At 39.9% G+C, this 13343-nt stretch overlaps 1 protein-coding gene across 2 annotated transcripts in view; it reads right to left on the bottom strand.

Moving 5' to 3' along the window:
• The window catches only part of ddhd1b (DDHD domain containing 1b), a 78476-nt gene that overhangs the window by 18661 nt on the left and 46472 nt on the right, over positions 1-13343 (bottom strand). For both annotated transcript variants that reach the window (XM_073039849.1, XM_073039850.1), the window contains 3 exons: positions 11731-11843; positions 10129-10235; positions 497-756 (listed from right to left, as the gene is read on the bottom strand). In XM_073039849.1, coding sequence (XP_072895950.1) covers positions 497-756; positions 10129-10235; positions 11731-11843 — 480 coding nt within the window. The remainder of the gene's footprint in view (positions 1-496; positions 757-10128; positions 10236-11730; positions 11844-13343) is intronic.

Consider the following 13343-nt stretch of genomic DNA (forward strand, 5'->3'; position numbering starts at 1 on the left):
ATGAAAGCAAACAGCAGAGTTGTCAAGATCATGCAGGTTACCTTAAACGTATCAAATTAGCAAAATCCTAAATTGTATTGTCACAATTTTTCAAAGTATTTACAATCTTTGGAAAACATAGCCATCAGTTTTGTGCTATATAATTTATGATCACTTTTCCTTGGCTTTACTTGGTAAAAAGCAATTTTAATAAACAATAAAAAATAATTGTTCCTGCAATTGAGAGAAGCACATAAAGATCTTCTCAAAAGCAAATTTGTACCTTTTTTTTGTACTCTGATCATCTCATGTGCATCTAGGCTAAGCAAACATGAGAAAACACATTTTCCAACTACATTATCCAATATAAACCATATTCAAAGCCATCAGTGCCAGTAATTAATTTTTACTTTAATTAGTAATATAACATTTGCCAATCTAGAATGTCAATATACCTAACATTGATAAATCATAACTTTTCTACAATTCTAACCTTCAATGATTTAGAAGTCCTTACCGTTGCTTAGTCTTGAGAATATCATCCAAAAGTTCACGTTCCTCAAAACTCATGGAATTTTCTGCTCTCTCTTCTTCCTCTTGAACCATTTTATCATAAAACCTCACTGGATACCATCCAGTCATAATATCATAAGTGATTACACAACCTAAAGAGTGGGCTACTATTGAGACTTTCCCACCTTGGACTTCAAAATCTGGGTTGCGAGAACAAAACAGCTCATATAATCGATTTAGCTCCTGCTGTAGACCTTTTACAATCTGGTAGGGGACAAAAAACATAAACGATCTGTCGACTCTTCATTAATCACACTTTGGGCAAATTGAGAAATACAATGAGACCCACATTATCAACATTCATTTAATTCTATACTAGTGTAAATACAATAACTCCGAAAGATATGCTGCTGTTCATCAATTCCAGATGTAGTATATGTTAAAAAGGCATGCAGTATTTAATTTAATATGGAATTATAACTGGATCTGAAAATGCAAATGATATTCCTAATCCTATAGATGTCTTATACAAATTTAAAAATATATTATAGTTCAATAATAGGTTGGGTGGTACAACTCACCTTGTAATAGCATTGGAGAGGGATAGGAACAGACAAGTTAGGAAAGTGTTTAATTGGAGTAAAGGGAAATATGAGGCTATCAGGCAGGAACTTGGAAGCATAAATTGGGAACAGACGTTCTCAGGGAAATATATGGTAGAAATGTGGCAAATGTTCAGGGGATATTTGCGTGGAGTTCTGCATAGGTATGTTCCAATGAGATGGAAAGGATTGTAGGGTACAGGAACCGTGGTGTACAAAAGCTGTTGAAAATCTAGTCAAGAAAAGGTCACAAGAGGTTCAAAAAAACTAGGTAATGATAGAGATCTAGAAGATTATAAGGCTAGCAGGAAGGAGCTTAAGAATGAAATTAGGAGAGCCAGAAGGGGCCATGAGAAGGCCTTGGCAGGCAGGATTAAGGAAAACCCCAAAGACATTATATAAGTATGTGAAGAGCAAGAGGTTAAAACGTAAGAGAATAGGACCAAACAAATGTGACAGTGGAAAGGTGTGTATGGAACCGGAGGAGATAGCAGAGGTACTTAATGAATACTTTGCTTCAGTATTCACTACAGAAAAGGATCTTGGCGATTGTAGGGATGACTTACAGCAGACTGAAAAGCTTGAGCATATAGATGTTAAGAAAGGATGTGCTGGAGCTTTTGGAAAGCATTGTTGGATAAGCCACTGGGGCCAGATGAGATGCACCCCAGGCTACTGTGGGAGGTGAGGGAGGAGATTACAGAGCCTCTGGTGATGATCTTTGCATCATCAATGGGGTCGGGAGAGGTTTCAGAGGATTGGAGGGTTGTGGATGTTGTTCCCTTATTCAAGAAAGGGAATAGAAATAACCCAGGGAATTATAGACCAGTGAGTCTTACTTCAGTGGTTGGTAAGTTGATGGAAAAGACCCTGAGAAGCAGGATTTATGAACATTTGGAGATGCATAATATGATTAGGAATAGTCAGCATGGCTTTGTGAAAGGCAGGTTGTGCCTTACAAGTCTGATTGAATTTTTTGAGGATGTAACTAAACATGTTGATGAAGGTAGAGCAGTAGATGTAATGTCTATGGATTTCAGCAAAGCATTTGACAAGGTACCCCATGCAAGGCTTATTGAGAAAGTAGGGAGGTATGGGATCCAAGGGGACATTGCTTTGTGGATCCAGAATTAGCTTGCTCACAGAAAGCAAAGAGTGGTTGTTTACAGGTCATATTCTGTATGGAGGTCGGTGACCAATGATGTGCCCTAGGTATCTGTTCTGGGACTCCTTCTCTTCGTGATATTTATAAGTAACCTGGATGAGGAAGTGAAAGGATGGGTTAGTAAATATTCTGATGGCACAAAGGTTGAGGGTGTTGTGGATAGTGTGGAGGGCTCTCAGAAGTTACAGCGGGACATCAATAGGATGCAAAACTGGGCTGAGAAGTGGCAGATGGAGTTCAACCCAGGTAAATGTGAGGTGGTTCATTTTGGTAGGTCAAATATGATGGCAGAATATGGCATTAATGGTAAGACTCTCGGCAGTGTGGAGGATCAGAAGGATCTTGGGGTCTGAGTCCATAGGACACTCAAAGCTGCTGCGCAGGTTGACTCTGGTTAAGAATATAAGGTGCATTGGTCTTCATCAACTGTGGGATTAAGTTTAGGAGTTGAGAGGAAATGTTACAGCTATATAGGACCCTGGTCAGACCCCACTTGGAGTACTGTGCTCAGTTCTGGTCACCTCACTACAGGAAGGACGTGGAAAATAGAAAGGGTACAGAGGAGATTTACAAGAATGTTGCCTGGATTTGGCAACGTGCCTTATGAGAATAGGTTGAGTGAACTTGGCCTTTTCTCCTTGGAGCGACGGAGGATGAGAGGTGATCTGACAGAGGTGTATAAGACGATAAGAGGCATTGATCGTGTGGATAGTCAGAGGCTTTTTCCCAGGGCTGAAATGCCTTACATGAGAGGGCACAGTTTTAAGATGCTTGGAAGTAGATACAGAGGAGATGTCAGGGGTAAGTTGTTGTTGTTCTTGTGTTGTTTTTTTTAAACGCAGAGAGTGGTGAGTGTGTGGAATGGGCTGCTGGCAACTGTGGTGGAGGCGGAACGATAGGGTCTTTTCAAAGACTCTTGAATAGGTATGTGGAGCTTAGACAAATAGAGGGCTATGGGTAACCCTAGGCAATTTCTAAAGTAAGTACATGTTCGGCACAGCATTGTGGGCCAAAGGGCCTGTATTGTGCTGTAGGTTTTCTATGTTTCTAACTTGTAGAACTGGTGCCTTGCAAAGCCAGAGACTGGAATTAAATTAAAACCATGAATGCTGTGTGGAGATTGCATGGTTTCCTTCTGACCATCTGCTCCAGTTTTCTAACGCACCCAAAGTCATGATGGCTAGCAAGTTAATTGGTTATTGTAATTGCCCCTAGTGTGTAGGTGAGTGGCTCATTGTTGGCAAGGACAGTGAGTCAAAGGGCCCATTTCCACACTGTATATCTCTATGACCAATATTGGTTAACTGTCGATCAACTGGAACCAACACAACAGCATATTTTTGTGCACTTAACAGCTGACTCAAATTACATCAATAAGCAGATTTAAGATGCAGCCTAATAGCTAGCTGCTGTTCAGACAGAGCTCAAATAGTTATCCTCAGAGTTAACATCTCAAAATTCTGAATATTATTGTCCTCTAGCTAATGTGTTTTAATAAGCTGAATTCAGTCCATTAAATGATGACTGCAAGCAAAATAGGTTTGTTTTAGCAACTGATGTTAGAGAAATTTAAATACACATGCTGTCTCGTTCTTGGGCGCTACAAGAATGAAGAATTGTATGGCATTAACAATTTAAAGTCGAGGATTACTGACAGCATAGAAAGCAAACAGACTCAAATCCAACCCAAATCCTATTAACTTCCTAATCAACAGGTCTTATCCCTACTTATATCCTTGCACAATGAAACTTTAATTCCATCCATCTTTTCATGTGTGCAGGTTGTCTCAATACATCAAGACTGACTTAAAACTTGAGTCACTATACTTGAGTTCTGTTATTATAGCTGTAAGACATCTATCTTCCAACCTGAACAACTGCAGTTTCCATTGTTTTTTAATGCTCACTCTACACTCCCCCCCCCACCCCCCGGAGTTTCAAAGGATTCAAAGAACATTTATAATGATTAAGGCCAATATTATAAATATACACAAATGCATGCAAGCTAAACTAACATAATTGATTTATTTGATGTCAAGGTGCAGTTATTTTTCAAAGGTATTTTTAACATCCAAATTGTATTGCCAGAAAAGCAAAGATACTTAATTTAAAAGTCCCAAACATATTTTGATCACTGCTTTTATATAGGTTAGGTGTCATTGCTGTGAGAAAAGTCTGAGTTTGGTTTGGAACTGGACCCCCCCGCCCCCCATATACACACACACTTACTCACTCACTCAGACATGCTCAAAGTTCTAAGTAAAATTTATTATCAGAATACATACATGTCACCACATACAACCCTGAGATTTTTTTCTCTGCGGGCATACTTAGCAAATCTATAGAACAGTAACTGTAAGCATCAGGAACTGTTAACTGTAAACAAACTGTGCAAATGCAGATATAAATAAATAGCAATAAATAACGAGCATGAAATAACAACAGAGCCCTTAAATGAGTGTAGCTATCCCCTTTTGTTCAAGAGGCTGATGGTTGAGGGGTAGTAACAGTTCTTGAATCTGGTGGTGCAAGTCTTGAGGCACCTGGACCTTCTACCTGATGGCAGCAGCGAGAAAAGAGCATGTGGTGAGGATCTTTGATGATTGATGCTGCTTTTCTTCAGCACCATTTCATGTAGATGTGCTCAATGGTTGGGAAAGTTTTACCTGTGATATACTGGGCCAAACTCACTACCTTGGGTAGGATTTACCATTCAAAGTCACTGGTGTCCCATACCAGGCTGTAATGCAGCCAGTCAGCACACTTTCCACCACACATCTGTAGAAATTTGCCAAGGTTTTCAATGACATGCCAAACCTCCGCAGACTCCTGAAGAAGTTGAGGTGCTGTCGTGATTTCTTTGCAATTATATTTATATAATGGGTCCAGGACAGGTCCTCTGAGATTATGACACCCAGGAATTTAAAGTTACTGATCCTCTCCACCTCTGATGATTATTGGCTCATGGGCCTCTGGTTTCCCTCTCCTGAAGTCTACAAGTCTTAGTCTTATTGACACTAAGTGAGAGGTGGTTGTTATTACACCACTCAGCCAAATTTTCAATCTCTCTCCTGTATGTTGATTCATCACCCCCTTTGATACAGCCCACAACAGTGGTGTTGTCAGTAAACTTGTATATGGTGTTGGAACTGCAGTTAGCCACTGATTCATTGGTGTAAAGCGAGTAGAGCAGGGGGCTAAGTACACATCACTGTGGGGCTCCTGTGCTGATGGAGATTGTGGAGGAGATGTTTTTGCTAATCCAAACTGACTGGAGTCTACAAGTGAGGAAATCCAGAATCCAATTTCACAAAGGGGTATTGAGGCACAGATCTTGGAGCTTACTGATTAGTTTTATGGGGATACTGGTGTTAAATGCCAAGCTGTAATCGATAAAGAACATCCTGATATATGCAGCTTTGTTCCCGAGTTGTGTGAAGAACCAATGAGATGGCATCTGTTGTAGACCTGTTGTTTTGGTAGGCAAATTGGAGCGGATCCAAGTCACCATTCGGATAGGAGCTGATATGTTTCAGCACCAACCTCTCAAAACACTTCATCAATGTGTATGTAAGTGAGACTGGGTGATAGTCATTTACAGAAGTTACCACAGTCTTCTTGGGCACTGGTCTGATTGAATCCGGCTTGAAGCAGGTGGTTACCACATATTGCCGGAGCAAGAGATTGAAGATATCCGTGAACACATCAGCCAGTTGGTCAGCACAGGTCTTCAGTACTTGGCCAGGTACTCCATGCAGACTGGATGCTTTCCCTGGATTCACCATCTTGAAGGCAGCCCACACATCATCTTCAGATACTGAGACCAAAGGATCATCGGGAGACATGGAGATGTGTGATGGTTCCTCCCTGTTCTGGTGATCAAAGTGAGCATAGAAGATATTGAGCTCATCTAGAAGCAAAGCTCTGCTATCCCCTATGTTGCAAGATTTAGCTTTGTATCAGGTTATGTCATTCAAACCCTGCTGTTGAGCATCTCTCATTGATTCCAGTCTAGTCTGGAATCTCCACTTTGCAGCTCTTGTAGCATTCTTGTTCTCCAGACTTGAATGCCTCCGATCTGGCTCTCAGCAGGTTTCAGATTTCATTGTTCATCCAGAGCTTCTGACTGGAGAAACACTGAATGATTTTGTGGAACACACTCATCCACAGCTGTTTTAATAAAGTCTGTAACCACCCTGGTGTAGTCATTCAGGTCCTCAGATGAGTTTTGAACAAGGCCCAGGTCGACTGACTCAATGCAATCCTGTAACTATTCCTCAGCCTCCCATGACCACCTCTTGGTTATCCTCATCTCTGGAGCCTTGCTCTTTAGGTTCTGTCTGTATGCAGATAGGAGTACAGCCAAATGATGTGACTTGCCGAAATGGACCTGTATTTCCCACCAGAGCTCCAGCCTTATACCCTCCTAGCCTCATACAACCCAAAAGTAGCACTGTCCACATAGTTTCATTGGTCTGGCTTGCTCTTCCTTCAGTAAACTAACTTCTCCACCCCCCCCCCCCCCTTACAACTGTGACACCTTTGATACTTTAACAGTTTCCAATTTCTTGGTCCCAACTGGTTCATCCTTACCATGGAATTACAATCCCTCCACAGTTCCATCCCACTCCACAATGCTCCTAGGGCTCTTTGCTTCTTCCTTGGTGAAGTCCAACTGGATTGCCTCTACCGACATATCTGGCTGAACTCTTTCTCACAATGAGCAACTTCTACTTCAGTTCTATTTACATGAAAAGTGTAGCCTGAGGAACTCACATGGGCTCAACTTACGTTCATTTATTTGTAGGAAATATGAAACAATCTTCATTTTGGTCCAAATTGATGGTTGTCCTTTTGCTGCTTCCTGTATTGGTACAGCCCTCATGTTTGCTCTCAGTAAGAACACTATTCCATTCTCCCACTTCCTTAAGTCTCTGCTCTAATAATGTCACTTACCCTCCTTTTCCCTCAACTATGGCTTCCCCACTGCCATATTTCACAGAGATTTCCACTATAACTAAAGTATTTCCCACACATATGTTCTCATCCTTTCTGCTCAGAGCACAGGGGACAGCTGCTCTGTTCCTCATTTTTCACCATATTTAATAGAATATTCTTCACAATTTCTGCCATCTTCAATGCGATTCCACTACCAGACATCCTCCCGTCCGCTCAAAGCAACACTCTCAAAAAACTGTTCACTTTGTGACTTCCTGTTCTAATCTTCAATCTCTAGCCATTGCCCTTCCCATGGCACCTTTCCAACCAACTACACTAGCTGCTCTTTTACCACAATCTTGCCAGATGGTCTTTTCAGGTGAAAGAGTAATGAATAGCACTTTTTCCAATTAATGTAGATCAACAACGGTGAAACCAAATGCTAACTGGGTAATGGTTTTATCGAGAACCCATGGTCAGTTTGTAGGGGTCATCCTGATCTTCCAGCTGCCTTTTACTTTAATTGTCCATCCCCTTTTCTGATGCTGGTTGCTGATGTATCAGTCAAATGTGATCAATGCTGACCAGCTTTAAGTTGCTTGAGTAATCAATCACATTAAAGAGAGCAATTAGAAGGGAAAAAAGTGTAATATTTTCTTTTAAAACACTTAATGAAGCACTGAAATTAAAACTGAAACATTGAGCAGATAATGAAATATCAATCATAAAAATACCTTTTATTAAATGTGAGGGAATTACAATCCACATTAAAAAGGATAGTACTAATTGAATGCAGATTTGTTCAGTACGTCTTAGTGTTTCTCTGGTAAGGCAGCCTCTTTAGCATGGAGGATGATCTGCTTTCACTCCAATTTTGTAGGTTCTAAAGTACTGATGTGGCCAATGTTGGAATAGCAGATTCCTCTACACATGGGACAGATGGTGCCTAACAGGGTACATAAGTGGGGTAGGTTGTTAGGTGAGCACAGAAGGATGCTGTTTATGATGGACTTCTGTACGCTCCCGATGAACGGGGTCAGTTTATCAGACTATTCTGAAAGCTTCTTCACTTTGAGAGATTATGGAGCCAGGGATTCACATGAGTAAGAGGAGGCTTTGAGCACATTCATGAATCTTGGAATAGAGTCTATTTCAGGAATCTATCATTGGGCAATTGAGTGACATGGCCCACTAAGCTAACATTATATTGTAGATGGGAGCCCAAGGAAGTACAGTGATGTCAGTTCACTCATCTTCAGTGAAATTATAGGATTTCCCGGAGACAGAGTTGACAGTATCCTTCAAGTGTCTTGAGGTTTCATTTGGACCTCATGGAATGTACAAATACCCAATCTATAGAACAGTTCATCATTAGAATCTTCTCTGAACAGCATCCAATTTAATACATCCTTCTTCAAAACAGGAAAGCAAAACTCTTTGCTGTATACCACCTGCAGTGTCAGCAGGTGCAGTGCAGCAGGATTTCCCCAATTTATCTTTTTACACCACCCGTCCCTTCAAAATATATTCCAACATTCTATTTGGCTTTGCATGTATCTGTCAAATTCACATCCTAAATTTGTTCAGTGTGCAAGGACACACAGGTTGTTTTGTGCAATCGCATTCTGAAGCTTCAGCAAAATTCAACTTCAGCAAAATTTTGCAAGTGAATAAGCTTGCTCTTCCACATACTACAGCCCATCTACCTTGTCAATATCTTTAATTCATGCTAATTCTACAAATTTCCTTTGATTCTTTTGCATAGGGCCATGAAACAACAAGATATGTTTAAGTGGCTAATTTACTGGCAATCACCATGACTTTCACTATACAATTTGGCACTGTAAACATCAATGATTTTGTCTTGTTTATGAATGAAAAATTTGGACCATATATTTTGAATGTTTTAGAAGTTTAGTCATCTACAGCAGAAAAGATTGTATCATTCAGATTTCACATTTGAAAAGAAACTATTTCCACTGAAAAGTACAATTATAAAACTTGCATGTCTGATCCATTACTTCTAGAATAATTTTCACTTTACTCTAAACTAATCCCTACTTGGAATTAAAGACAAACTTTCTTAAATAATATGGTGTAGAAGTAAGTTTATTCTTAACATTTTTGCATGTATACAGCATTTTTACTTAAATGAGCATTCAAATTTGAAAGAGGTTTGCTGCATGATTACACTTGAAATGCAGAACCGATTGTGCCTCTAAGATATCCATCGAATTTCATCTGCAACTGTTTATAATCTCTTCTATTAAACTGATACTTCAAAGAGCTTAAACCCATGACTGAGGCAGATCCTACTGCAAATTCCAGCACTGAATGGTCTACTTCCAAACGTAATGCCCGTAACTGACTTCCTTATTCCTAGAAGTAACTCGCAGTACAATAATTTTAATATTTATTTTGGCTTAACGAAAGGATTAACATCTGAGGAGCATTTGATGCCTCTGGGCGTAGAGTTTAATAGAATGGGGGGAGGGGTGAAGAATTTCATTCAAACCTATTGAATATTGAAAGGCCTAAGAGTGGACATACAGAGGATGTTCCCTTTAATGGGGAATTCTAGGACCAAAGTGTTAGAACAGAGTTAGGAGGAATTTCCTGAGCCAAAGGGTAGTGAATCTGTGGAATTCATTGCTATAGATGAGAAGTGGAAGCCAAGTTATTATATATATTTAAAAGGAAGTTGATAGGTTCTTGACTAGTGAGGGCACCAAAAGTTATGGGGAGGAGACAGAATAGGGTTGAGAGGGTTAATAAATCAGTCATGATGGTGGAGCAGACTCCTGGACTGAATGGCTTAATTCTGATCCTAAGTATTATGGTCTAATATTAACTTAAAACCACTGTATTACTTGTAGATAACTCATTTAAATTCAGGCACTTACAAACTTAAAAGACCAAAAGCCAACGTACCTCATCCCTGTAAAGGGGGCTAGTATAATACATAATGTCCATGGCACTACTGTTTAACATGTCTCGAAGCCCACGTACTTTATCTGGGGTAATAGATTCAACTGTATCTGGAAATACAAAAGTTAACATATAGACATCTGAATAATTAAACAAAATGTTTCAAAGGAAATTTGAATCTACAGTCCTGTTGCAATATCATATCCATAATCAGGAATTCTTACTGTGTATAACACCATAGCAATATCCGCCTTCTGTTTTCTGTTCAAACGCCTGCTTTTCATGTGTGGTACAAGTAAATGAGGGGTGACAGGGTAGGAGAAGGAAACAATCAAGTCTTGTGATGACAACCTTATTTGTTTTTTTTGTAATTGTGTTCTTTTTGTATAATTTATGCTTAACTTGCTTTTTTCTTATGAATGTTGTTTATGATGTTACATGTCTGTGATGCTGCTGCACTTTGAATCAGCACATGCATGTATGTGTACATACAACAATCCAATTTACTTTGACTGTCACTTAACATGCAGAAAATGATCAGGAGCTGAACTTGTGACTGTAATTTCCTTTCCTATGGGAAAAACATTTTGCAATAAGTTACAGACCATTTGATATTATGTGGAGCTACCCAAGTATTGAATCAATATTTACCCTTTGTATCAAGGTATCAATTTCCTTGCAACTGGTTTTAAGTAGATCGGAACAGTTTGTAGTAGCCAATTTTATGCAAAACATTTTTGCTTAAGATGCTCCTTTAACATCTCTACTTTAGCACCCATAGCAATAATCACCTTCTGTTTCTTGTCCAATGTGCATATTTTGTAATAAGAAACAATGTTCATATCAGCTATGTTCCCACTCACATAATTCAGTCATTATTCTTCTAAGCTCTGAGAATTATCATTGGGTAAAATAAATTACATAATTATTACTAATAACAAACTGCATCTGAAACAAGATCCACAAGCTCTGAACTGTATTGTCACTTTAGGCTTCAACTCAGAGGTCGTTACTACAATCTCATTAAGACTTCAAATGAGCACACAATCCAGATTGGAATTATTGTGGGAACAGCACAGGACTCAGACCTTATGTTAGGGACAAGATATTAAATAGCCAGTTGTAAAATATCACATGATAATACTATTTCAAAGGGAACAGGGAAGTTTTCATTTAAAACTTTATTGGATTCCAGCCAAAATTTATTCTTCAGTCATCATAACCTTTCAGCTTGTGGAAGCTTGCTGGTGAAATTGACTCTTTCAACCAAGTTTATTGCCAATGTCAGATGAGACTTAATTTTCAAAGTTTCACAAAATGCAGAGACATAGACTTGAATGTGACTGAAGCAGAAAATTAAACTGCAGGAGTGACAAATGGGTCACAATGAAACAATCCGGTGAGTGTGACAGACCAGAGGGAGTGGCTTAGGTAGATGAACATTCTTGAATTCCCTACATCATTTTAAATTAATTTCTAATGTGTGTCAGAAATATAAATGTTTTTCAATACTATCCACATAAGTACTTAATATACAAATTTTAGTTCAACCAAGATCCACAAGAAGCCATCAACCAAATAGTACTCTTGTTTACTTTTAATTACCCCCATCCAGGCTGAGCTTCGATCTCCACTCCACAGGTAGAAATTCAACATATTCCAAATTGCTGGCATAAGGAAAGTGTTTCTCTTCAACTTTCCTTGCAGCTTCGCGCATCCTACCAAATATAATAGAAAACCTGTGTTGTTATGAATTTATATAAGTGAACGCATATAGGAAACAAGTCATACCACCAAAATATAATTTTCTTTCTTTTGTCTTTGACGTGTTTGGCAAAAAAATAACTGAATTATTCAGATGTTGTTCATAGACTTCAGTTCAGCATTCAACATTATCATCCCTCAAACTGATTGGAAAGCTGAGCCTACTGGGCCTGAACACCTCCCTCTGCAACTGGATCCTAGACTTCCTGACTGGGAGACCTCAGTCAGTCCGGATCGGAGGCAGCATCTCCAACACCATCACACTGAGCACGGGGGCCCCCCAGGGCTGCGTGCTCAGTCCACTGCTGTTCACTCTGCTGACCCACGACTGTGCTGCAACACACAGCTCGACCCACATCATCAAGTTCGTTGATGACACGACTGTGGTGGGTCTCGTCTCATCAGCAAGAATGACGAGTCAGCTTGCAGAGAGGAGGTGTAGCGGCTAATGGATTGGTGCAGAACCAACAACCTGTCTCTTAATGTGAACAAAACAAGGTTGTTGACCTCAGGAGGGCATGGAACGACCACTCCCCACTGAACATCGACGGCTCCTCGGTAGAGATCGTTAAGAGCACCAAATTTCTTGGTGTTCACCTGGTGGAGAATCTCACCTGGTCCCTCAACACCAGCTCCATAGCAAAGAAAGCCCAGCAGCGTCTCTACTTTCTGCGAAGGCTGAGGAAAGTCCATCTCCCACCCCACCATCCTCATCACATTCTACAGGGGTTGTATTGAGAGCATCCTGAGCAGCTGCATCACTGCCTGGTTCGGAAATTGCACCATCTCGGATCGCAAGACCCTGCAGCGGATAGTGAGGTCAGCTGAGAAGATCATTGGGGTCTCTCTTCCTGCCATCATGGACATTTACACTACACGCTGTATCCGCAAAGCAAACAGCATTATGAAGGACCCCCAAAACCCCTCATACAAACTCTTCTCCCTCCTGCCGTCTGTGAAAAGGCACCGAAGCATTCCAGCTCTCAGGACCAGACTATGTAACAGTTTCTTCCCCCAAGCTATTAGACTCCTCAATACCCAGAGCCTGGACTGACACCTTACTGCCCTCTTACTGCCCTATTGTCCTGTTTATTATTTATTGTAATGCCTGCACTGTTTTGTGAACTTTATGCAATCCTGGGTAGGTCTGTAGTCTAGCGTAGTTGTTTTTTTTTTCCCCGTGTTGTTTTTTTTTACATAGTTCAGTCTAGTTTTTGTACTGTGTCATGTAACACCATGGTCCTGAAAAACGTCTCATTTTTACTTTGTGCTGTACATCGCAGTTATGGTCAAAATGACAATAAAAGTGAGTTGACTTATATTTGACTTTATATTCTCATCACTAACTTGACATCAATATAAATCTTTATCATGCACTGTATAGGGGTTGTGCATTCATTACTTGAATTAATCTTCTTTGTTTATTAATGTTTTTATTAGTTAAATAAAAGTAC

The sequence above is a fragment of the Hemitrygon akajei genome, chromosome 3 (assembly GCF_048418815.1).
Source record: "Hemitrygon akajei chromosome 3, sHemAka1.3, whole genome shotgun sequence".
Taxonomy (NCBI): Eukaryota; Metazoa; Chordata; class Chondrichthyes; order Myliobatiformes; family Dasyatidae; genus Hemitrygon; species Hemitrygon akajei.